The sequence below is a fragment of the Macaca fascicularis genome, chromosome 16 (genome assembly GCF_037993035.2).
Source record: "Macaca fascicularis isolate 582-1 chromosome 16, T2T-MFA8v1.1".
NCBI lineage: Eukaryota > Metazoa > Chordata > Mammalia > Primates > Cercopithecidae > Macaca > Macaca fascicularis.
The window spans coordinates 44,451,263-44,477,502 of record NC_088390.1 but is presented as its reverse complement, the minus strand read 5'-3'; the positions used below and the strand labels follow the sequence as shown (position 1 = coordinate 44,477,502).

At 44.6% G+C, this 26,240-nt stretch overlaps 1 protein-coding gene across 5 annotated transcripts in view; it reads left to right on the top strand.

Moving 5' to 3' along the window:
• The first annotated feature begins 4,741 nt into the window (after positions 1–4,741).
• Positions 4,742–26,240, top strand: part of GGNBP2 (gametogenetin binding protein 2) — a 53,669-nt gene continuing 32,170 nt past the window's right edge. For 2 of the 5 annotated variants that reach the window (XM_005583910.3, XM_005583909.4), the window contains exons 1-5: positions 4,742–4,912; positions 5,444–5,642; positions 15,859–15,939; positions 18,841–19,094; positions 23,124–23,222. In XM_005583910.3, the coding sequence (XP_005583967.1) occupies positions 5,550–5,642; positions 15,859–15,939; positions 18,841–19,094; positions 23,124–23,222 (527 nt within the window). In that variant the 5' untranslated portion in view covers positions 4,742–4,912; positions 5,444–5,549. Of the gene's footprint in view, positions 4,913–5,425; positions 5,643–15,858; positions 15,940–18,840; positions 19,095–23,123; positions 23,223–26,240 lie in introns of those variants that run through there. The other 3 variants (XM_074019061.1, XM_065531253.1, XM_074019060.1) reach the window with 2 other exon arrangements.

Genomic DNA, 26,240 nt, shown 5'->3' with positions numbered 1-26,240 from the left:
GTCATGATCCTGGCCTATAAGAACGTTTAATATTCTTTTTTTCTTTTTTTTTTTTTTTTGAGATGGAGTCTTGCTCTGTCTCCCAGGCTGGAGTGCAGTGGCAGTCTTCACTCACTGCAACCTCCGCCTCCTGGGTTCAAGCGATTCTCCTGCCTCAGCCTCCTGAGTAGCTGGGATTACAGGCACGCGCCCCTTCGCCGGGCTAATTTTTGTATTTTTAGTAGAGATGAGGTTTCACCATGTCGGCTAGGCTGGTCTCGAACTCCTGACCTCAAGTGATCCACCCGCCTTGGTCTCCCAAAGTGCTGAGATTATAGGCATGAGCCATCGTGCCTGGCCAGGTGTGTTTATTTTTGATAGATACAACAGAACTTCCCAGTGTCAGCTCATGAAAAAGAAAACCCAATCCACAGATCCTCAGATTTAGGCCACTATGGTAATTTAAATAACATTCTGTGGCCATAGATTGTCTTACCACATAAAACAATGCGGTTATTATAATGAAACAACAAAAGGTCTTCTAATCAACTATCATTTTCCTTGCAACTATCAATTTTTGAGGGCAGAGAAGGGAGAGGGAAAGATAACAAAGTGAGGAGTAAGAAGAAAATAATCTGGTCTAGGACCTCAGCCTATCTATGCCCTTCAGAAAGTGACTCACTCCCATAATTTTAATTTTTTTTTTTTAATTTTTTTTAGACAGAGTCTGGCTCTATTGCCCAGGCTGGAGTGCAGTGGCATGATCTCGGCTCACTGCAAGCTGCGCCTCCTAGGTTCACGCCATTCTCCTGCCTCAGCCTCCAAAGTAGCTGGGACTACAGGCGCCCGCCACCACGCCCGGCTAATTTTTTGTATTTTTATTAGAGATGGGGTTTCAATCTCCTGACCTCGTGATCCGCCCGCCTCGGCCTCCCAAAGTGCTGGGATTACAGGCGTGAGCCACCGGCCCAGCCAATTTTAATTTTACACAATTATAAACTGGGGATGTTTACCACACATGCCCCAATAGCTCTTGGGTTCCGAAGATGACAACCAGTTTTATTTTTATTGAGCATCAATGTCCAATATATTTATATAAACCATATAAGAACCATATGTTGCTCCCTAGGAGATTAAATGTAGTCTATGAAGCAAAAAAATAATAAGGAATACCTTGGTACTTTTTGTTTTTTTAAAATCTAGGTAGCCTGGAGAACAGATAGATCTCATTTATGCCTGCATTTTGTGGCTAGCTTCTCACACATTTGGACCTAAGAAAAAGAATGGTATTTTGCTGATAATTTATTACAGCTCCATCCCTCCAACTGTTCTTTATTAGGTACCAGCAAAATGTGTTCTGCTGTTGATTGCCTTTGCTTTCCTGGCCTTTCAAATCCTTCAACCTTGCATTTTACAATGCCAATATCAAAATGAAATAATAGGCAACAAACAACTGTCTTTTAATGTAGCAATGATATATTTTGTCAATTAGAGGTGTGCTCTCTAAAAGCAGATAGTTTTCATTTTAAAGTACATAGGACAAGGCCTGGCACGGTGGCTCAAGCCTGTAATCCCAGCACTTTGGGAGGCCGAGACGGGCGGATCACGAGGTCAGGAGATCGAGACCATCCTGGCTAACACAGTGAAACCCCGTCTCTACTGAAAAAATACAAAAACTTAGCCGGGCGAGGTGGCAGGCGCCTGTAGTCCCAGCTACTCGGGAGGCTGAGGCAGGAGAATGGCGTGAACCCGGGAGGCGGAGCTTGCAGTGAGCTGAGATCTGGCCACTGCACTCCAGCCTGGGTGACAGAGCGAGACTCCGTCTCAAAAAAAAAAAAAAAAAAAAAAAAAAGTACATAGGACAATACTCAAGAAATATTTGCTGCAATACTAGTGGTTATGGCTAAAAATAGAGCAATAGTGAAAATAAAATCAAGTGCCTACTCTAAAACCAGGAAGATGCACAGTAAAAACTTCGAAAAGTCATTTTGCCATGAAATAATTTTCTAAGCTTTTTCCTTGAGATATTAATTTTATTGTATTGATTGTATTATATTGTATTTGTATTGTATTGTATTGTATTGGATTGGATTGGCTTTATAGCACCCAGGCTACCTCCTTGAGAAACAGCAACTTACCTAGCAAATCCGCCTTTTTCACTTTTAAGAATACATTTTCATTGAATTCCTATTTGTCCAAAGATACTAAGTCTGCTCAGTGGACCTAACAGACAAACCCAAATTAGGGAAAGTAAGCTCAGATAGAAAGAGACTGTTGTGATCTCATTTTATTATGTTTTATGTATGTGTTTTAACACCTTTTCATAGATTTAAATCCTCAGGTGAATACTCCGTTCTTTGTTAGTACCTGGTGTGTGTTCAGTAGTCAAAGTAATGAAAATTAGCACCTATATAATGAACTTGTCATTTTTAATGTTCTTTACCAACCAGAATCCTAATAAGTTTACAAGGTTTAAAGTGGGTACATTAATTGATATAGCCATTATAGTAGCACCTCTAGATACTGAAAGCCACAGCATTTTTTTTTTTTTTTTTTTTTTTTTTTGAGATGGAGTCTCACGCTGTTATCCAGGCTGGAGAGCCATGGCACAATCTTGGCTCACTGCAACCTCCACCTTCCTGGTTCAAGCGATTCTCCTGCCTCAGCCTTCTGAGTAGCTGGGATTAAAGGTAGTCGCCACCACGCCCAGCTGATTTTTGTATTTTTAGTAGAGACGGGGTTTCTCCATGTTGCCCAGGCTGGTCTCGAACTCCTGACCTCAAGTGATCCGCCCGCCTTGGCCTCCCCAAGTCTTGGGATCACAGGTGTGAGCCACCGCGCCCGACCTGGTTTGTTTGTTTTCTTACATAAAAAGCATGATTCTCTAAAAAATGTCCAAATTTTGGCTATGTATATGAACATCGTACATACGTATTAGATTCAAGTTAATACTCACACTCTTCTACTCTGCTAACATGGCCAGAAGACATACTTTTTTTTTTTTTGAGACGTAGTTTCGCTCTTGTCACCCAGGCTCGAGCGCAATGGCGTGATCTCAGATCATTGCAACCTTTTGCCTCCTGGGTTCAAGCGATTCTCTTGCCTCGGCCTCCCGAGTAACTGGGATAACAGGCGTGTGCCACCATGCTGGGCTAATTTTGTATTTTTAGTAGAGACTGGGTTTCACCATGTTGGTCAGGCCGGTCTCGAACTCCTGACCTCAAGTAATCCACCCACCTTGTCTCCCAAAGTGCTGGGATTACAGGTGTTAGCCACTGCTCCTGGCCCAGAAGACATAAATATTTGCCGGGAAATAACACCTTTGGGAATGAACAATGGTTCTTCGTTTATTATGTCACCGACCCTAACAATGACCACACAATGTACTAAGTCAACATGGCTAAGGGTGCACTATGGGCTTTTTGTTGTGAATCTCTAAGACTCCATGTCATAACCCAAATACTTTCTTGTTTGTTGGTTTTAAGACGGAGTTTCGCTCTTGTTGCCCAGGCTGCAGTGCAATGGTGCCATCTCGGCTCACTGCAACCTCCGCCTCCTAGGTTCAAGTGATTCTCCTGTCTCAGCCTCCCTAGTAGCTGGGATTACAGGTGCATGCCACCACGCCCGGCTAATTTTTGTATTTTTAGTAGAGACGGGGGTTTCATCGTATTGGTCAGGCTGGTCTCAAACTCCTGACCTCAGGTGATCCAACCGCCTCGGCCAAAGTGCTGGGATTACAGGCGTGAGCCACCGTGCCCGACCCAAAATACTTTTAAAGGTATCACAGCTCCAGCCTATTCTAGCAGGAAATAGAGCAGTAAATGGATCTATCCTTCAGAACATCAGGACTTTCAGAGGCTAAATATCTTCACAACAGACCTCCAAAACCTTCAAGGTCAGAACTGAACACACGGTGGCGAGAGCAACTGTCTTCACAGCAGTTCTGCTTCCTAGGAGACAGCCACAGGGAAAGGCCTTCGGCCAGTGCCAGTATTTCGCCCAAGGGAGTACCTGCTCACATTAACCCAGCCCAAGAAGTTCCTTTGGCCAAGACGCACACACACACCACTGTCCAGTTTTCTATTTCCCTCCAGTGTAACGACAACCACAAGCTGTCAGCGCTTCACTGTTTGCATTCCCCTCAGCGGGATCGGGATGCAGCGCCCCTGGCGAGCCGCGGTGTCAGGGCCCTTTCCTCCTCTTCCCGCCGTAGGACACGAATTCAGTGGCGTCAAGGGCCAAGATACAGAGGCCAGAGTTTGTCTCTCACCCCCCGATGCTCGTCTCCTTTTCCTCACTGCCTTCCGCCCCCTCTGATCTTGGCTCCTCACAACCTATCCAGGTCCTCTCTGGACCTCTGCCCTGAGTCAGCCCGAATCAGGCGGGCTTGCCTCGCTGAAGCAGTTCCCTTTCGAGAAGAGGCAGATTTCCCTCTACACAGACGACACCCTGACGTGGAGGGGCTTGCCCCTCGGCCCTGGGGAAGCCTTCCCGGTCCGCGGGCTGGGGCCTGAGGTTGGGCCGATCACCCCTCCTACCAGTCCTATTTCGGGTCTAGCGGAATGGCTGGGCTCGGAGGAGGGTGCCGGGCCCGCCGGCGGGACGGCCAAGACTGCCCCCTACTCTCTGGGCGCAGATTTTTCCAGCGGGGACCCCACCGCGGCCGGCCCCAGTCTCGCGAGAGGACGCGGGCCCCGCCCGGCGCCCGGCCCCGCCCGGCCCCACCTTCCCCTTGTCCCCCGCCCGCCCTCCTCCACTCCCCGCGGCGCGAGCGGCTGACTGCCCGGAGAGGAAACGGCATTCGGAGCTGCGCTCCCGCCCAGGCCGGCCCTGACGCGGGCCTCGTCAGCCGGTAACGGGGAGCAGAGGTGGGAGTTAGGGAGGCGACCACGAAAACAGTGAAGGTCGGAACCGACAGCCTCCGCCGAAAAGGGTGAGGAAAGGGTTTGAGCCTCCCCCTTCTCTGGACTCCGCAGAGCCGCGCGGGGTCGACCCCTCCCAGGGGCGGGGTCGCGCTGGGCAACTGCAGTCCTGGGTCTGACTGGGCGGGGTGCGCCCAGAAACGGGGAGAAGGGGTCAGCTGGGGGCAGAGGACACCCGGGCGGCGGGCGACGGGGAGCAGGCTGTGGGGCCGAGGCCAGGGGTGGGGTCGTGGGGCCGGGACTCCTGCTCCGGGCGGGGAAGCCCCCGGGCAGGCCGGTCCCTTCCGCCTCTCCTTTGGACCCTGACTGGAGGCCGGCGGGCGGGCGGGCGGGCGGGGGCCGGGCGGGAGAGAGGGAGGGAGCGCGGCGCGAGGGGGCGGGTCCCGGCGGCGCTGGGCGCTGATTGGCTGAGCGCGTGTGGAATCGGGTGATGGGAAACGCAGCCCGGCTCTCCCGTCCCCTCCCGCTCCGCTCCCTGCCCCCCGTGGCGAATGTGCTGCGCGGCGGCGGGTGCTTACGCTCGCGGGGTTTGGCTGTTGCAGGCAGGAGCTGGGAGGAGGCGGCAGCGGCGGCGGCAGGAGCAGCAGCGGCGGCGGCGGCGGCAGCTGGGAGGAGGTGGTGACGGTGGCAACGGCAGCGTCGGGGACGATGGCGCGACTGGTGGCAGTGTGCAGGGACGGGGAGGAGGAGTTCCCCTTCGAGAGGAGGCAGATTCCCCTCTACATAGACGACACCCTGACGGTGAGCGGGCCGGGCCGGGCTGGGCCCGCCGCTCCCCTGGCAGCTGTTTCCCCTCCTCCCCCTCCCCCAGGCCGAGCGCTGCGCACTGGAGAAAGAGTGTGTTGCAACTCCTAGGCGAGGCCTTCTCTCCAGCAGGCCCCACAAACTCGCCTTTGCAGTGGGTGGCTCGGTAACCTCTGTCGGCCGCAAGCCCAGAGCTCCGTGCGCACTCCCTCTTTCCAGATGTTCCTTTTTTTGGAACCTTTTTCCTTGACCCTTTCCCTTTAGGAGACGCTGCTTTTGCCGAAGCACACGTCTCAGAGGGGTTGAAGGATCTTGGGCGTTTAGGGCCTACCCCTTACAGAAACCACCTACCCTCGGGGAGGCTTAATTACCTGGAAATGTCGCAGCTGCACTGCTATCTGTGTATTTTCTGTTTTAATACTGGTAGCGCTCACCACATAAGCTTAATTACTGGGGGCAGAGTGACATGCTCGTGCACAGTCAAGATTCCACTAAAATGGTTTGATTTCGTTGTAATTAGTCTCATATTGCCTCATGCATTAAAACTCTTGAAATGATTGTACTGCTAGGCCCTGCCTCTTCAAAACGGGCTTTCTTGGCATTATTTAGTTTACAGGTGGACTTTTTTTTTTTCCCCCCCAATGGAAGCCTAATTATTGAATGTGTAAGAGTACTATAAAAAGCTGATTGCTCATCTTGAGTGTCAAGACCCAGTTCCGGGTACTTTCTTCTTTAGATTTGATAGTGTAGCATTACCGACCCTCTCTGCCCTATGTTGCTGTACTATTTCCTTTAAAAGGAAATGGCTGAAATTTGAATTGAATCTGAACAGGAAATGAGTGCAGTTGCTTGCCACTATTTCTTAAGAAATGAAATTAACCTTTTCCGAATATCTTTTGAAATCTGCATTTTGATGATGCTGAAGGTTTGGATTATACATTTGCTTATTTCGATAAGGTGCACCTAAGTCTCTTCATCTTATCAGTATTCTTTTGCTATCAAAGGCAGTTGATCAGTTTTGTTCCTCAGTATTTTTTTTTTGCAAATATTTACCGAAGTTTTTTCAAATTTTATGTAAAATGCAAGTCATTGTAGAGATGCCAGTCTGCCTTTATGCTTGCCAGTCTCAATTAAGACTTGATTGAGCTGCAGTACTTTAAAAAGGATTAGGAGAGCTGTTGAATGACTTAATTTATTAGAACTTTTTAAGTGACAGCATCTACAATTATTCAAGTGCATTTATTTTTCATGAAAAAAGGTAGAATGATTTGTTCTGACATAAATAATGTTGATGCATTAGAAATTATTTGTGTGTCTTGATTATGATTTCTGTACTTTTTGCATTAGAAGTATAATGGACTTGTATTTTTAAATAGTTGAAACTAGCACTGTGATCAAATTAAATAATGCGTTTCTTACTTTGGACTCCAGATAGGGATTCATTTGTTGATATTTTCTCTCTTCTCGCCCCCGCCAATGTAAACACTTTTCTGAAGCATGTAGTTACGATAACAGCCTTTAAGGTTTATTGTCCCAGAATGGCTTTGGAGTTTAAAAAAAAAAAAAATTCAGTGAGTTTGGATATAAGATTATTATTGGATGAATAATCATAACATAGGGAAACATATCAAAACATAGGGAAAACCAACATAAATAGGCTTTAAAAGACACTAGTTCTTGGTATATTCACAAAACTACCTTTGTGAATACAGCACATTAATACATCTATCATATAGCACTTTAAAATGACCAACTTTTTAGGTGCTTTTATACTGTATTCTCTCCACAATGATGTGACTTTCCAAAATTTTCCACTGAAAAAGATGTAACCTTGCAATGTGGTTTAGTATGGAACTTACTTTGCACTGTATCTGGTGGTTGAATTTTGCTTTTATTGTACTGTGGACTTGTGACTAAGGCAAATAAAACTTAAGCTCACTTAATTTAAATATCTGAAAATAACATTTAGGAAAAGGTGCAGTTTTTCTTTGCTTCAGAATGGGTTTTTATCACAGGAATGAGTGAGACAAATATTTGTGTTGGAACTTCTGCACAGTCGTTGAATGCTGGGAGTGAATGTTAGTGAAAATTTTTATCAAGGGAAACAAGTTTCTTTCAGGATATTCTACCAAATACTACTGAAAGGGAGAATCCTGAGCAAAACACCTGTTGGGAGAGAAGGGGAAAAGGGAAGAGGGAAGGAAGATACCTGTATCAAGAGTTTTATGCTCTGCACTGTTCCTTTGATGGATGGCAGCGGTGGCCTGAAGTTAACTTTAGGTTTTGTCTTTGTCCCTAGGGTCTGTAGGTAATGCACTGAGGAAACATTTTTTGAACTTACTTCAAATAGTAGTCTTAGGATTTTGATAGTAGCTGAATGTTGCAATATAGTAACAATGTTTACAGTCAGTTGCAGACTTTATCATTTTAGTAGGGATGCTGAAACTCTACCCTTAGTTAAACTGGCAATTGTAACTTGGACTTGTAAAATGAAATTAACAAGCTTGTATGTAAAGAAGTAGCCTTAGGCCGGGTGCGGTGGCTCACGCCTGTAATCCCGGCACTTTGGGAGGCTGAGGCGGGTGGATTTCTAGAGGTCAGGAATTCAAGACCAGCCTGACCAACATGGTGAAACCCCGTCTCTACTAAAAATAAAAAAATTAGCCAGGCATAGTGGTGCGTGCCTGTAATCCTAGCTACTCAGGAGGCTGAAGCAGGAGAATCCCTTGAACCCAGGAGGCAGAGGTTGCGGTGAGCCAAGATCGCGCCACTGCATTCCAGCCTGGGCAACAAGAGCAGGACTCTGTCTCAAGAAAAAAAAAAAAAAAAAGTAGCCTTAGGCCCGGTGCTGTGGCTCAAGCCTGTAATCCTAGCACTTTAGAGGCTAACGTGGGCGAATTGCCTGAGCTCAGGAGTTTGAGACCAGCCTGGGAAACATGGTGAAAACGCGTATCTACTAAAATAGAAAAAAATCAGCGGGTGTGGTGGAGTGCACCTGTATACCCAGCTACTGATAAGGCTGAGACAAGAGAATTGATTGAACCCCCAGAGGCAGAGGTTGCAGTGAGCCGAGAAAGTGCCACTGCACTCCAGCCTGGGAGACAAAGTGAAACTCTTTCAAAAAAAAAAGCCTTTTCTTTTTTTTTTTTTTTTTTTTGAGACGGAGTCTTGCTATGTCGCCCAGGCTGGAGTGCAGTGGCCGGATCTCAGTTCACTGCAAGCTCCGCCTCCCGGGTTCCCGCCATTCTCCTGCCTCAGCCTCCCGAGTAGCTGGGACTACAGGCGCCCGCCACCGCGCCCGGCTAAGTTTTTTTTGTATTTTTTAGTAGAGACGGGGTTTCACCGTGTCAGCCAGGATGGTCTCGATCTCCTGACCTCGTGATCCGCCCGTCTCGGCCTCCCAAAGTGCTGGGATTACAGGCTTGAGCCACCGCGCCCGGCCGCCTCTTCTTTTATGTGATATGTTGTATCCACATTTAGAAGATTCCCATGGTAGTTCTGTGAGTTTGAACACTTGAGTATAGGATAGGGCTGATGTAGGTGTATTTGAGAAAATCCCAAATAAGTTGGTGGAATGGTGAAATATTTAAGAAAGTTTTATACTCTGTAGCTAAAATGTTCAGTGTTACTACAATTATAAAATAATAGATAGAATGCAGATTTGATTTTAGAGAAGTCTTTGAAGAATTAATTTTTTTTTTTTTTTTTTTATTGAGACGGAGTCTCACACTGTTTCCGGGGCTGGAGTGCAGTGGCACGATCTCGGCTCACTGCAAGCTCCGCCTCCCGGGTTTATGCCATTCTCCTGCCTCAGCCTCCCGAGTTGCTGGGACTACAGGCGCCCACCACCACGCCAAGCTAATTTTTTGTTTTTTTTTTAGTAGAGATGGGGTTTTACCGTGTTAGCCAGGATGGTCTCGAGCTCCTGACCTCATGATCCACCCACCTCAGCCTCCCAAAGTGCAGGGATTACAGGCGTGAGCCACTGCGCCCGGCCTTTTTTTTTTTTTTTTTTTTTTTGGAGACAGTCTCGCTCTGTCGCCCAGGCTGGAGTACAGTGGCATGCTCTTGGCTCACTGCAACCTCTGCCTCTCGGGTTCAAGTGATTCTCCTGCCTCAGTCACCTGAGTAGCTGGGATTACAGGCGCGTGCCACCACGCCTGTCTGATTTTTTTGTATTTTTAGAAGAGATGGGGTTTCCCTATGTTGGCCAGGCCGGTCTCGAACTCCTGACCTCAGGTGATCTGTCCATCTTGGCCTCCCAAACTGCTGGGATTACAGGCATGAGCCACCACACCCAGCCAAAATATATATTCCTTCTAAAATCTTGAAAAATAACTACAAAGCAAATTACCCTTAGTCATACTTCTCAGGGATAAGCAGCATTTGGTATAATTTCAGTCCTAGACACACACATAGATACAGAGTTAATATATTTTCTGTAACATTTTTTGTCCTGATTTATTTCACTAAATGTAATTTTGAAAACACTTTTCCTTGTCATTTTTAAACATTTTTAATGGCCGTGTAATATTCTGTTGTATGACATTCCGTAATTATTTTTCCACTGTTGGGCATGGAGGTTGTTCTAGTTTTTGCTATGAATAAACTGTAAGAACATAAATAATGCAAAAATCTTTGCATTAAAATGTTTTCTCAGGCTTTTGGAAGTGGAATTACTGGATCAAAGGATAAGAACCTTTTGTAAAGTTCCAGGTACATATTGTCCGATTGCTACAATATTTCTTTTCTTTTCTTTTTTTTGAGATGGAGTCTTACTCTGTCACCTAGGCTGGAGTGCAGTGGCATGATCTTGGCTCACTACAACCTCCGCCTTCCAGGGTCAGGCGATTCTTGTGCCTCAGCCTCCTGAGTAGCTGGAATTACAGGCGCCTGCCACCTTGCCTGGCTAATTTTTGTATTTTTAGTAGAGACGAGGCTTCACCATTTTGGCCAGGCTGGTCTGGTCTTGAACTCCTGACCTCAAGTGATCCATGTGCTTCAGCCTCCCAAAGTGCTGGGATTACAGGCATGAACCACTGCTCCCGGCCAGATTGTTACCATATTTCTGCATCGCAGTTTACTCCCCTGATTTAAACCAATCTAAATAGACTACTCTGATAAGAGTTTGGGTTTTTTTTTTTTCTTCTTGTTTCCATGTACAGCGTTAATCTGATAAGAGTTCTTGATGTCTTACACTTTAAAAGATAATAAATGATAGCATATCCACTTGGGAATTAAATGTTTTATAATTGTTGAAAGTTTAGCATTTAATGTTTTCTTTCAATTGTAACAGTTAATTTTACTGAGGGTGATAGATGTTACAAATAGCTGTGTGGATGAAGAAGTAAAAGAGTAAAACCAAAATGACAGTGATTTTAATAAATGCAAACTTAGTATATTGTTGGTTAGAACTTGTGAGAATGCGCTAAAAACAGATTTTTTTTGTGGTCAGGAGAAACCAGGACAGATACTTAAGAGTGAAAGTGGGTAATAGATTCAATAAACTTTATAAAGCAGTAATTGCAGCACAATGACTTGTTCTATTTGTGGCTAGCTATGGGTAGGGAACCTCTTCATGAAGCTGAATGCTAATGATGCCTCTATAAAGCCACACCTGAAATACTTTACAGGACTGTCTTCCTTTAGGTAACCTAGAATCTCAAGATTAAGTTAAGGAAGTGGTTTTAAAGAGTGAAGAACAAATTGTGCTACTAGCCTCTTTGCCTTCCCCTTTTTATTTTCATCTCTTAAAACATTTAACAGCGTATAGTGATTGGCCAGAAAACAGTAAGGTAAAAAGCCATTGTCCTAAGTGTTTGAAAGGCAAGGACAGAGTAATTATTTAGTATGAGTGCATTGTCTCTAGCCAGAGTGGTGAGTAAATACAAGAGCAAATTTAGGAGTATGTAAGCTGATGAAACCGGGAAAGACAGAAATAAATTAGATCTTAGTATTTTCGGTACTAATTAGGTTAAAATGAAATGATTTGAAATGAGTTTTGTTTTTAAAAATACTTAACTGTTCTTTATTGACTTTTTTTTTTTTTGAGATGGAGTTTTGCTCTTGCTGCCCAGGCTAGTGTGCAATGGCACGATCTCGGCTCACCACAACCTCCGCCTCCCGGTTTAAGTAATTATCCTGTCTCAGCCTCCTGAGTAGCTGGAATTACAGGCATGTGCCACCACAGCTAATTTTTTGTATTTTTAGTAGAGAGAGGGTTTCTCCACGTTGGTCAGGCTGGTCTCGAGCTCACGACCTCAGGTGATCCACCCGCCTCGGCCTCCCAAAGTGTTGGGGTTACGGGTGTGAGCCATCAGCTTCTTTACTGACTTTTTAAAAATAATTCCTAAATCAGGTATTATCCATATAATTAAAATATTTTAGACTGGGCACGGTGGCTTACGCCTGTCATCCCAGCACTTTTGGAGGCCTCGGAGGGTGGATCACCTGGGGTCAGGAGTTCGGGACCAGCCTGGCCAGTATGGTAAAACCCCATCTGTACTAAAAATACAAAATTAGCTGAGCATGGTGGTATGCCTGTAATCCCAGCTACTTGGGAGGCTGAGGTGGGAGAATTGCTTAAACTTGGGAGGCAGAGGCTGCAGTGAGTCGAGATTGAGCTGTTACACTCCAGCCTAGACAACAGAGTGAGACCCTGTCTCCAAAAAAAAAAAATTTTACAAATCAGCTCGCAGGTCTCAGTATTATTAGATGTGGTCTTTGACCTCTGTTTCAATTTTTAAAACAGTTGATCAGAATAAAAATACATACTGAGTCAGAATTTAGATTTTGCCTAAGAACCAGACTGGAGAGACTTTGATTTAGTTAAATAAGGAATATTTGTTTCTTAAATTGATAGCTTTGATCTTTAAACACTATAGATGACTGTCATTTTTTTTTTTATTATGGCTGTTGGTATTTGGCGAAATGGTGTATATTTTTATCAAGCAAGTGAAAATATAAATCAAGGTATTAGTTGCTTAAATGGTAGGTTTGGAGTGACCTGCAATATTCTGTTGAATTACATGGTTTCAAAAGTTTATACATTTTTAATGACTTGACAGTTAAATTTCTTTGTGTCTTAAACCTTTTGATGATTCCAGAAAATATGAGTTAATTGAACTATTAACTATTTCATTGCTTTTATTGTAATAGTTTTCTGGACCAGGATTTCCAATACCAGGATTATTATTGTTATTTTTTAAAATTGGAATAGACCATGTTAAATAGAATACATACAATAGGCAGTATAGATCATTAGATATTTTGCTTATTTCAGTCATCGTCACCAGATCATTTATTTTTAATTTTTATTTTTATTTTTTTTGAGACGGAGTCTCGCTCTGTCGCCCAGGCTGGAGTGCAGTGGCCGGATCTCAGCTCACTGCAAGCTCCGCCTCCCGGGTTTACGCCATTCTCCTGCCTCAGCCTCCCGAGTAGCTGGGACTACAGGAGCCCGCCACCTCGCCCGGCTAGGTTTTTTTTTGTATTTTTTAGTAGAGACGGGGTTTCACCGTGTTAGCCAGGATGGTCTCGATCTCCTGACCTCGTGATCTGCCCGTCTCGGCCTCCCAAAGTGCTGGGATTACAGGCTTGAGCCACCGCGTCCGGCCACCAGATCATTTATTACTACAGCATTAAAATAGACCATTGACTTCAGTTTTGCTTTGTACTGTTGATAGAGATAATGTATTAAAGTGCTTATAACGATGTCTAGTACATATGAAGTGTCTTTATTATTACTTATTGCTACCTGTTTTTGGAGGTGTTAATGAGAAGACTAAGAAGGAAAACTAGAAACAAGATGTCAGGGTTGATAAACCTGAAAATTGGATGATTGACGTTTGGACATTTCATCTGTATATATGGAAGAAAAAACTTCCAGAATGGTAAAAGCTATTGAAATGGGCTGGGCAAGGTGACTCACGCTTATAATCCCAGCACTTTGGGAGACCGAGGCGGGCAGGTTGCCTGAGCTTGGGAGTTTGAAACCAGCCTGGGCAACATGGCAAAACCCTGTTTCTACTAAAAATACAAAAAATTAGCCATGCTTGGTGGCAGGTGCCTGTAATCTCAGCTACTCAGGAGGCTGAGGCAGGAGAATTGCTTGTACCTGGGAGGCGGAGGTTGCAGCGAGCCAAGATTGCGCCACTGCACTCCAGCCTGGGTGACAGAGCGAGACTCTGTCTCAAAAAAAAAAAAAAAAAAAAAAGGCCGGGCGCGGTGGCTCAAGCCTGTAATCCCAGCACTTTGGGAGGCCGAGACGGGCGGATCACGAGGTCAGGAGTTCGAGACCATCCTGGCTAACACGGTGAAACCCCGTCTCTACTAAAAAATACAAAAAACTAGCTGGGCGAGGTGGCGGGCGCCTGTAGTCCCGGCTACTCGAGAGGCTGAGGCAGGAGAATGGCGTAAAAACCCGGGAGGCAGAGCTTGCAGTGAGCTGAGATCCGGCCACTGCACTCCAGCCTGGGCGACACAGCGAGACTCCGTCTCAAAAAAAAAAAAAAAGAAATGGAAGCATGTCTCTGAACATGATATAGTGAATATAGAATTGGAAGCAAGGAGCATTAACTCTTCCCCCCGTAATATATAGTATATATGCATTGTAATATATTTGGGAAATACAGGAACACATGTAGAAAAAGTTGTCTTACTACCTACAGATAACCACATATAATGTGTTTTCTTTTTTTGAAAGATAAAGTATACACACTAAAAATGTTGTACATGCAGTCTGAAGTAAGTTAATATTTGTGTCATAGTCCATCTTCTTAGTATCTGTTTCCTTCATATATCTCATATTCCTCCCTTATCAAATCAAGAAAAACTCTTAAATCTATTGCTTACATTTGACTTAGCTGTTAATGAGGCCTCATTTTGTTGTTAGAACAAGCATATTTTAAATTTCTCTAATATGGGAAGAAAGGAATGGTCACATCCATTAAAGAAGCAGGTCTTTGGTTCTGGTTGGAGAAGGAAGTGATGTTTTTAAGACCACATTCAACTGAGGAATATTTTGTTTTTGCCTTAAGTGGGTCTTTTTGTCTTGACTTCACTCTGGTTTTGTGGGAGTTTGTGGTCCTTGTTAATGTGGAAATAGTTGGTCCTAGTACAATATGTTTGATCTTTAACAATGTTTTAGTTAAGATATACATATGTTACTTAACATTGTTTTGAAGGCATATCTTTTTCCCCCACATTTTAATACCTGAAATCAGGATGCTGCTTTAATTTGATGACATAGTAAAAATGGCTTGTAGTGATACATAATTGTGGTACTACTTAAAATCTGTGGTATGACAGCAGATCAGTAAAATGTACTAATTACAGATTCCCATTATGTGACATGCTGAAGCCTCCTTAAGCTTCATATGCCTTCCTATGGTAGTGAATTTTGATAATTGAATAAGTATATCAATGTGTCCTTTTTATTCATAATTAGAGCAAACATTTACTATGTGCCAGGCACTGTTCTGGCCGGGCACAGTGGCTCACGCTTGTAATCCTGGTACTTTGGGCGGCTGAGGTCAGGAGTTCGAGACCAACCTGGCCAACATGGTGAAACCCCGTCTCTACTAAAAATACAAAAATTAGCTGGGCATAGTGTTGGGTGCCTGTAATCCTAGTTACTCAGGAGGCTGAGGCAGGAGAATTGCTTGAACCCAGGAGGTGGAGGTTGTGATGAGTTGAAATCATGCCACTGCACTCCAGCCTAGGTGATGGAGCAAGACTCCGTCTCAAAAAAAAGGATCGGAGTTTTGTTTTTTTTTTTTTTTGGACAGAGTTTCACTGTTGTCCAGGCTGGAGTGCAGTGGCACGATTTCGGCTCACTGCAACCTCCGCCGCCCGGGTTCAAGCAATTCTCCTGGCTCAGCCTCCCAAGTAGCTGGGATTACAGGCATGCACCACCAAACCCGGCTAATTTTGTATATTTAGTAGAGACGGGGTTTCTCCATGTTGGTCAGGCTGGTCTTGAACTCCCGACTTCAGGTGATCCGCCTGCCTCCTCCACTCCCGGCCTCCCAGAGTGCTGGGATTACAGGCTTGAGCCACTGCACTGGGCCATGTACTCGGATTTAAAAAAAAATTTTGAGGGGCAGGGATGGGTGCAAATCTGGCTTTCAGGGATCTATTTCTGGAGTTGGTAGGCTGTATCCTGTTTTCAGAGGGGTAAAATAATTGATTTCTGTTCTGTTTGCATTTTAAGATGGTGATGGAATTTCCTGACAATGTGTTAAATCTCGATGGACATCAGAATAATGGTGCACAGCTAAAGCAGTTCATTCAGGTAATAGTTTTTTCAATCAGTGTTTTTTTTGTTTGTTTTTTGTTTTGTATTTATGTATACTTATGTATGTATGTTTTTTATTTTAATTTATTTAAAAATTGTTAACAGGCTGGGTGCAATGGCTCATGTCTATAATCCTGGTAATTTGGGAGTCCGAGGCCTGTAGATCACTTGAGCCCAGGAGTCAAGACCAGCTTGGGGAACATGGCAAGACCCCATCTCTTGGCATGAGTCTGGGGTTTACATTTCTTCTCTCCTGAGTCTTCCCTTGGGTCTGCATGTGTGGTGGCCTGCCAGCACTTGGAAGAGGCCGCATATCCATTGTGTTTGCTGGAGTGGTGCACATGCTCATTTGAGGCGTTTTTCTCTTATCAGTGGACTGTTCCAGAGGAAAGTAAAAAACTAGTTAACCTCAATCAGTGTTTTTAATGGTGTATGCGTATTTTAAAGACTCATTTAAAATTCAGCTGTATTAGTTTTATATAGGGTTCTCTAGGTCTTAATATTGCACTGAAATTGCTCTTTTACCATTGCTGTAGTAAGCATACATATTTACTTACCTGATTTATGTAACTGCCATGTGAAAAAGAATTGGTGGTGGTGTGTTAATATTTTACATGTCCATAAGACTTTCATTTTAAAACCAGGCCATCTTTCCTAGTTTTTAAAAGATAAGGTATATAATTTTTCATTAAAAACTTGTTGGTTTTCTGCTGTAGTAATTGTTTTGTTGAGACAAAATAATCCTATATTATGAACTTTCTGATGTTTATTTAATTCCTGAGAAATATAGTACTTTATAAATACACTTAAATGCAATATACAGTTATCCCTCAGTATCCGTGGGGGATAGTTCAAGGATCCCTATGCAAACCAAAATCCACAATGCTCAAGTCCCTTATAGAAAATGGTGTAGTAAGGGCTGGGCATGGTGGCTCATGCTTGTAATCCCAGCACTTTGGGAGGCCAAGGCAGGTGGATCACTTGAGTTCAGTAGTTGGGCAACATGGCAAAACCCTGTCTCTACAGAAAATGCAAAAACGTTGGGCGGACATGGTGGCATGTGCTTGGGGTCCCAGCTATTCAGTAGACTCAAGTGGGAGGATCTCTTGAGCCCAGGAGGCAGAGGTTATAGTCACCTGAGATTGCATCATTGCACTCCAGCCTGGGCAATAGAGTGAGACCTTGTCTCAAAAAAAAATAAGATGTATATTTGCATATAACCTCTGCACATCCTCCCATATACTTTAAAGCATATTTTGATTACCTATGGTACCTAATACAATGTAAATGCTGTGTAAATAGTAGTTATAGTACATCATTTAGGGAATAATGACAAGGAAGAAAAGTCTGTACGTGTTTAGTACAGATGCCACCATCCTTTTTTTCCCCTCAAATATTTTCAATCCTTGGTTGGTTAAATTCACAGATGTAGAACCCGTGGATACAGAGGGCTGACTATAATTAAGATATTGGAAGATGACTTGTTAGTTTACTTCAGAACTCTTATTTCTACTTTTAGAGAAAACTTTGAATGGAAGGGTAATGGTAAATGTGAGAAAATGCTTCTTGGGAATTATCCTACTTTCCTATCTGTTTTTGGTAAATCTGGAAGTGTTAACTGCAGTTAACTATAACTCTGTCAGGTAGAAGTTACTTACTAGAGTTTGCTCATTTATCTGCAACAGTAGCTCTCAGTTATTTTTCTACCTTGTCATAACCAGCAGATACCATTCATAAGCAGCAGCATGCTAGTTCCTCACTTCCCTATATAGGGAAGATAGGCCATGTTTTCTCCCACTAATCCGTAATACACCTGGTCATACCTCCAGATTGGGAATTGCTGCTCCACATGATTACCATCCTAACCTGAGTCCTGTAGCTAAACATAGTGATAGTAAGTGTGTTGTTAAAAGTTGTAAAAACGGCCGGGCGCGGTGGCTCACGCCTGTAATCCCAGCACTTTGGGAGGCCGAGGCGGGCAGATCACAAGGTCAGGAGATCGAGACCATCCTGGCTAACACTGTGAAACCCCGTCTCTACTAAAAATGCAAAAAATTAGCCGGGCGAGGCGGCGGACGCCTGTAGTCCCAGCTACTCGGGAGGCTGAGACAGGAGAATGGCGTGAACCCGGGAGGCGGAGCTTGCAGTGAGCCGAGATCGCGCCACTGCACTCCAGCCTGGGCGACTAAGCGAGACTCTGTCTCAAAAAAAAAAAAAAAAAAAAAAAAGTTGTAAAAACAGAACAAAACAAAAAAATAAAACAGGTCAGGCTTGGTGGCTCACGCCTGTAATCCCAGCACTTTGGGAGGCTGAGGCAGATGGATCACAAGGTCAAGAGATCAAGACCATCCTGGCCAACATGGTGAAACCCCATCTCTACTAAAAATACTAAAATTAGCTGGGTGTGGTGGTACATGCCTGTAGTCCCAGCTACTCTGGAGTCTGAGGCGGGAGAATCACTTGAACCCAGGAGGCAGAGGTTGCAGTGAGCTGAGATTGTGCCACTGCACTCCAGCCTGGCGACAGAGCGAGACTCAGTCTCAAAAAACAAAAACAAACCAACCAAAAAAAAAGGTGTAGCTGTATTGTCCTTTTTTTTTTGTAAGAGGACTGGCCTAATAGTCACTGAACCAGCCCTACATTTCCAGATGCAGGACTGCTTTTTGGCATACTAAGCAAAATCGTTTACCCTAGATTCTAGAGGAAGGGGGTTTGTGGCGCAAACTCCGTACAACATGGACAAGGCTGACTACGTTGCCTTTCTGACTCAGTTGCAGGTAGAGCTGGTAAACCCTTTCCAGGTTGTACTTACTGCACAAGGATAGGAACCAGTAGTAGTGAAAGTGTAATTTTATGTCTTTTTAAAGGACACTCCTTCATTTTCTTTCCCTCTTTCAGCGACATGGTATGCTTAAGCAACAGGATCTAAGTATTGCCATGGTGGTGACATCACGCGAAGTCCTGAGTGCACTTTCTCAGCTTGTCCCATGTGTTGGTTGTCGTCGCAGTGTGGAACGCCTCTTTTCCCAGCTTGTAGAGTCTGGAAATCCTGCTCTTGAACCCCTAACAGTAGGGCCCAAGGGAGTCCTGTCTGTAACTAGAAGCTGCATGACTGATGCAAAGAAGCTTTATACATTATTTTATGTACATGGGTAAGTATAATCAATTAGGAGAAAATGGGTTTGTTAAAATTTGAAACAGCTTGGTGACAGTGGCAGCTTATTTTCTTGAAGGAAAGATTGAGTCTAATTTAATGATTTTATTACTGTGTACCAATGAATGTAAAGTTGCCACTCTCCACATGGGGAGAAGCAGACAGTAAGCAAATACGTACTTTGTCAGGGATGATAAATTAGAAAAACCAGTAAGGGAGGTAGAGAATGGAGCAGGGGTAGAATTATTGTGGAGGGTGGTCAGGAGAGGCCTCCTTAATAAAATGAATATAGACTTGAATGAAGTGAGCAAGCAAATCTTATAGAAAACTGGGGGAAGGCAGAGAAGGAACAGCTAGTGTAAAGGTTCTGAGGTTGGGGTTTTATTGGCATGTTTGAGGAATAGTAAGGAAGTCATTGTGGCTGGAGCCAGATGAATGAAGGGAACAGTAATAAAGGTGGGGTCAGCAGAGTAATAAGGCCAGGCGCGGTGGCTCACGCCTGTAATCCCAGCACTTTGGGAGGCTGAGGCGGGCAGTTCGAGACCAGCCTGACCAACGTGGTGAAACCCCGTCTCTACTAAAAATACAAAAATTAGCTGGGCGTGGTGGTGCGTGGCTGTAATCCCAGCTATTCAGGAGGCTGAGGCAGGAGAATCACTTGAACCCAGGAGGCAGAGGTTACAGTGAGCCGAGATGGTGCCATTGCACTGCAGCCTGGGCAACAAGAGCGAAATTCCATCTCAGAAAAAAAAAAGAGTGGCTGGGCGTGGTGGCTCACGCCTATAATCCCAACACTTTGGGAAGCCTAGGCAGTTGGATTGCCTGAGCTCAGGAGTTCAAGACCAGCCTGGGCAACACGGTGAAACCGAGTCTCTACTAAAAATACAAAAAATTAGCCAGGCATGGTGGTGGGTGCCTGTAATCTCACCTACTCGGGAGGCTGAGGCAGGAGAATCGCTCAAACCCAGGAGGCAGCAGTTGCAGTGAGCCGAGATCGCGCATTGCCCTCCAGCCTGGGCAACAAGAATGAAACTCCATCTCAAAAAAAGAAAAAAAAAAGGAGTAATAAAAGGTCCAGTCATATTTTTATTTTTTTCAGGTGGAGTTTCGCTATTGTTGCCCAGGCCAGAGTGCAGTGGCGTGATCTCGGCTCACTGCAACCACTGCCTCCTGGGTTCAAGTGATTCTCTTGCCTCAGCCTCCCAATTAGCTAGGATTACAGGTGGCCACCACCATGCTCGGATTTTTTTTGTATTTTTTAGTAGAGACAGGGTTTCGCCATGTTGGCCAGGTTGGTCTTGAACTCCTGACCTCAGGCGATCTGCCCACCTCAGCCTCCCAAAGTGCTGGGATTACATGCGTGAGCCACCGTGCCCAACTGAGGTCTTTTGTTTTTACTTTGAGTGAGGTGAGCTTTGGGAAGGTTTTGAGCAGAAGAGCGGCATAGTCTGATGAAATTTGGCTTACTTTGACCTCTGTATTGAGAATGAATAATGGCCATGGGGGTAGTGAAAAATGGTTATAAAGAATCCTGGATATATTTTGGGGAATGAGCCAATGGGATTTTTTGAATAGATTGGTTGTGAGGGAGGGCATCAAAAATGATTCTCAGATTTGTGATATGAAGAATGGACAAAAGGCCTTGCGTGGTTGCTCACACCTGTAATCCCAGCACTTTGGGAGGCCGATGCAGGCAGATCACCAGAGGTCAGGAATTTGAGACCAGCCTGGCCAACATGGTGAAACCCCATCTCTACTAAAAATACCAAAATTAGCCGGGAGTGGTGGCAGTCGCCTGTAATCCCAGCTACTCGGGAGGCTGAGACAGAATTGCTTGAACCCAGGAGGCGGAGGTTGCAGTGAGCCAAGATCGCGCCACTGCACTCCAGCGTGGGCAACAGAGCGAGACTGTCTCAAAAAAAAAAAAAAAAGAATGGACAAATAGTTTCCATTTACTGCCATGGACAAGACTGGGGAGAAATGTAACAGAGCTCATCTTTGGGTGTGCTAAGTTTGAGATAGCAATTAGACATCCAAGTAGAATTCAGAGAGGTCTGGGTTAGAGCTGTAAATTTGTCTCATTTAGTGAATATAAATAGGAAAAGAAGGAGAGGTCTGAAAAGTAAACCCTGAGGCTTTCCTATTTAGAGATGGTAGTAGGGACTTTTGATATTTACTGTGCCTGGACTTGGGAAAACAAGCCTTGGAGTGTTTTTGAACAGAGGAATGATATAATCTGATTCATGTTTTAAAAGGATCACTCTGGCTGCTGAGTGAGGCCTGGAATGTAAAGGGCAGAAGGTGACGGCAAGGAGACAATTTTAGGAGGCCAGCTATTGGCAGTTAACTAAGCTAGAGATTGGTGGGTTGCACAGGGATGATAATGGTAGAGGTTATAAGTGATCTGATTCTAGGCTGGGCGTGGTGACTCACACCTGTAATCCCAGCACTTTGGGAGGCCGAGGCAGGCGGATCACCTGAGGTCGGGAGATCAAGACCATCCTGGCTAACAGTGAAACTCCGTCTCTAATAAAAAAAATACAGCCGGGCGCGGTGGCTCACGCCTGTAATCCCAGCACTTTGGGAGGCCGAGACGGGCGGATCACGAGGTCAGGTGATCGAGACCATCCTGGCTAACACGGTGAAACCTCGTCTCTACTAAAAAAAAAAAATACAAAAAACTAGCCGGGCGAGGTGGCGGGCGCCTATAGTCCCAGTTACTCGGGAGGCTGAGGCAGGAGAATGGCGTGAACCCAGGAGGCGGAGCTTGCAGTGAGCTGAGATCCGGCCACCGCACTCCAGCCTGGGTGACAGAGCGAGACTCCGTCTCAAAAAAAAAAAAAAAAAAAAAAAAAAAAAAAACAAAAAATTAGCCAGGCGCCGTGGCAGGTGCCTGTAGTCCCAGCTACTTGGGAGGCTGAGGCAGGAGAATGGCGTGAACCCGGGAGGTGAAGCTTGCAGTGAGCTGATGTTGCGCCACTGCACTCCAGCCTGGGGGACAGAGCAAGACTCCATCTCAAAAAAAAAAAAAAAAGAAGTGATTTGATTCTAGATTGGTTAAATTTTATTCAGCTTTTATTTATTTTTTTTTTTTTGAGACAGAGTCTCACTCTGTCTCAAGCTGCAGTGCAGTGGTGCAATCTTGGCTCGTTGCTACTTCCACCTCCCTGGTTCAAGTGATTCTTGTGCCTCAGCCTCCCGAGTAGCTGGGATTACAGGCGTGCACCACCACATCTGTCTAATTTTTGTATTTTTCTTTAGTAGAAATAGGGTTTCTCCATGTTGGCCATGCTGGTCTCTTAACTCGTGGCCTCAAGTGATCCACTGGCCTCAGCCTCCCAAAGTGCTAGGATTACAGGTGTGAGCCATGCCTGGCTTCATTTTAAAATTTTCTGTAGAGATGAAAATTTTGATGTTACCCAGGCTGGCTTTGAACTCCTGACCTGAAATGATCCTCCTACCTCAGCCTTCCAAAGTGCTGGGATTATAGGCATGAGCTACTGTACCAGGCCTGATTCTAGATACATTTAAAAGGTAGAATTGACAAAGTTTGCTCATTGGTTGGATGGAGGGTGAGGATAGTAGTAGTGTGTATTCTGTATTTGCATAAAATTTCTGTTGATGACTCCTCTTCAAGGATGTATTGTGTTTACGTATTGTTTTGTGGAGTTTTTATATATTTTTTACAGACATGGGGTCTCACTATGTTGCCGAGGCTGGCCTCAAACCCTTGGGCTTAAGTGATCCTTTCACCTCGGCTTCCCAGATAGCTGGGACTGCAGGTGTGTGCTTCTGCAACTGGTGTATTTACATAATGGCTGGGCAAGGGAAGATGGCTGAGAGTCAGTTAGCAGTCAGTGTTGAAATACTTGAGTGCCAGGCACACTGCTAGATACAGTGGGGATAGAGAAAAGTGGTGTTTTGTTTTGTTTTGTTTTGAGACTTCTCTCTAAAAGACAGTAAATAGAGGTTTTAAAATTTGAAAGAAAAATGAATTAAACCCTTAATACGTTTTATTTTTAATTAGGTCCAAACTAAATGATATGATAGATGCTATTCCAAAAAGTAAGAAGAATAAGAGATGTCAATTGCACTCCTTAGATACGCACAAGCCAAAACCTTTGGGGTAAGTAGAATTGAATAACAAGAGGCTTTGTGATTGTTAAGATTATATATTTGATCATATTTAGTAAAAGAAACGCACCGTTTGCTTTAATTCATTAATTGATTATACTCTATGACATAGGTCAAAATAAATAGATCCTCTTGTTATGTTGGCCATTTTGCATTGATATATATAAAGTCTCAATGTAGATCTGATTAAACAAATTTTTTTATGTTAAAATATGTTTTAGAGGAGGAAGGTTGAAGTCTTTTTTTGTTTGTTTGTTTTGAGACAGAGTCTCCCTGTGTTGCCCAGGCTGGAGTGCAGTGGCGTAATCTTGGGTTACTGCAACCTCCGTCTACCCGGTTCAAACGATTCTCCTGCCCCAGCTTTCTGAGTAGCTGGGACTACAGGTGTGTGCCACCACGCCTGGCTAATTTTTGTATTTTTAGTAGAGATGGAGTTTCACCCTGTTGGCCAGGCTGGTCTTGAACTCCTGGCCTGTGGTGATCCGCCCGCCTCAATCTCCCAAAGTACTGGGATTACAGGTGTGAGGCACCACGCTCGGCTGGCTGAAGTCTTTATGGAAATGTATACAGCTAATATTAACGTTTTCAAAGTAGTGGTAATCATTCTTTGATCTACAGAATAGTCATAATGTATAAATTATTTTTCTTTCTTGTCTCTAGCTGTAATTTACCAAGGTTTAAAAAAAGTCGTTATGACAATATGTATTTATGTAACTAATTTGTAGTTTTCTATATTTATTTATTATTATTTTTTGAGATGGAGTCTCCTCTGTCGCCCAGGCTGGAGTGCAGTGGCGCGATCTCAGCTCACTGCAAGCTCCGCCTCCTGAGTTCAAGCTATTCTCCTGCCTCAGCCTCCTGAGTAGCTGGGACCACAGGCGCGTGCCACCAAGCCCAGCTAATTTTTTGTATTTTTGGTAGAGACAGGGTTTCACCGTGTTAGCCGGGATGGTCTTGATCTCCTGACCTTGTTATCTGTCCACCTCGGCTTCCCAAAGTGCTGGGATTACAGGCATGAGCCACCGCGCCCGGCCTATTTTTTAAGCAAATATTGCCTTACAATAATTTGTAGTTTTCTTCTTGGTTAAGTGCTATAGTGTCCAAGGCTGCTTTTTCACCTTCTGCTAGCACAGCGCCACAGTTGTCCCCTACAAAATTGCCTGGGGTTGGGGATAGTGAGGCGAAACCATGGAGCATGAAGGGACTTTCTAAGACATGACTTTACTTTTGGAGAGAATGGGATGTTAAAAAAACTATGCTTCTTTATTAATTTTATTTTTTAATTATTTTTTTGAGGCACAATCTTGCTCTGTCACTCAGGCTGGAGTGCAGTGGTGCGATCTCGGCTCACCGCAACCTCCGCCTCTTGGGTTCAAGCAATTCTCGTGCCTCAGCCTCCTGAATAACTGGGATTACAGGTGTTTGCCACCACTCCTGGCTAATTTTTTTTTATTTTTAATAGAGATGGGTTTCGCCATGTTGCCCAGGCTGGTCTCAAACTTCTGGACTCAAGTGATCTGCCTGCCTTGGTCTCCCAAAGTGCTGGGATTACAGGCGTGAGCCACTGCACCTGGCCTCTGTATTAATTTTAAAAGTTAATTTTTAAATATCTCATTTGTGTCATTGTCACCTTTTTGGTTTTTTTGACCTGAACTTCCGAGTGACACCATTATCGTATAGACATTTTTCTCCCTGACACAAAGACTTGGATGACCAGGCAGTGGTGTGTTAATAAATCGTATACACCATGAAATACTATGCAGCCATAAAAAAGGATGAGTTTGTGTCCTTTGTAGGGACATGGATGCAGCTGGAAACCATCATTCTTAGCAAACTATCACAAGAACAGAAAACCAAACACCGCATGTTCTCACTCATAGGTGGGAACTGAACAATGAGATCACTTGGACTCGGGAAGGGGGACATCACACACTGGGGCCTATCATGGGGAGGGGGCAGGGATTGCATTGGGAGTTATACCTGATGTAAATGACGAGTTGTTGGGTGCTGATGAGTTGATGGGTGCAGCACAGCAACATGGCACAAGTATACATATGTAACAAACCTGCACGTTATGCACATGTACCCTAGAACTTAAAGTATAATAATAATAAAAAATTTATAATCTATTAAGTTTTTTTCCCCTATACTGAGCAACAAAAAATATTTAAAACATTTTATCGGCCGGGTGCGGTGGCTCACGCATGTAATCCCAGCACTTTTGGAGGCTGAGACAGGCGGATCATAAGGTCAGGAGTGTGAGATCAGCCTGACCAACATGGGGAAACCTCGTCCCTACTAAAAATGCAAAAATTAGCCAGGCATGATGGCACGCACCTGTGATCCCAGCTACTCAGGAGGCTGAGGCAGGAGAATCACTTGAACCCAGGAGATGGAGGTTGCAGTGAGCTGAGATAGTGTTGCCTGGGTTACAGAGCGAGACTCTGTCTCAAGAAAAAAAAAAAAGGCTGGGCATGCTGGCTCATGCCTGTAATCCCAGCAATTTGGGAGGCTGAGTTGGGTAGATTCCCTGAGGTCAGGAGTTCAAGACCAGCCTGGCCAACATGGTGAAATCCTGTCTCTACTAAAAATATAAAAATTAGGCTGGGCACGGTGGCTCACGCCTGTAATCCCAGCACTTTGGGAGGCTGAGACGGGCGGATCACGAGGTCAGGAGATTGAGACCATCCTGGCTAACACTGTGAAACCCCGTCTCTACTAAAAATACAAAAAATTAGCTGGGTGCAGTGGTGGGTGCCTGTAGTCCCAGCTATACGGGAGGCTGAGGCAGGAGAATGATGTTAACCCCAGGGGGTGGAGCTTGCAGTGAGTGGAGATCGCACCACTGCACTACAGCCTGGGTGACAGAGCGAGACTCCATCTCAAAAAAAAAAAAAATGTGTATATATATGTGTGTGTGTATATATATATGTGTATATATATATAAAAATTAGCTGGGCGTGGTGGCAGGTGCTTGTAATCTTAGCTACTTGAGAGGCTGAAGCAGGAT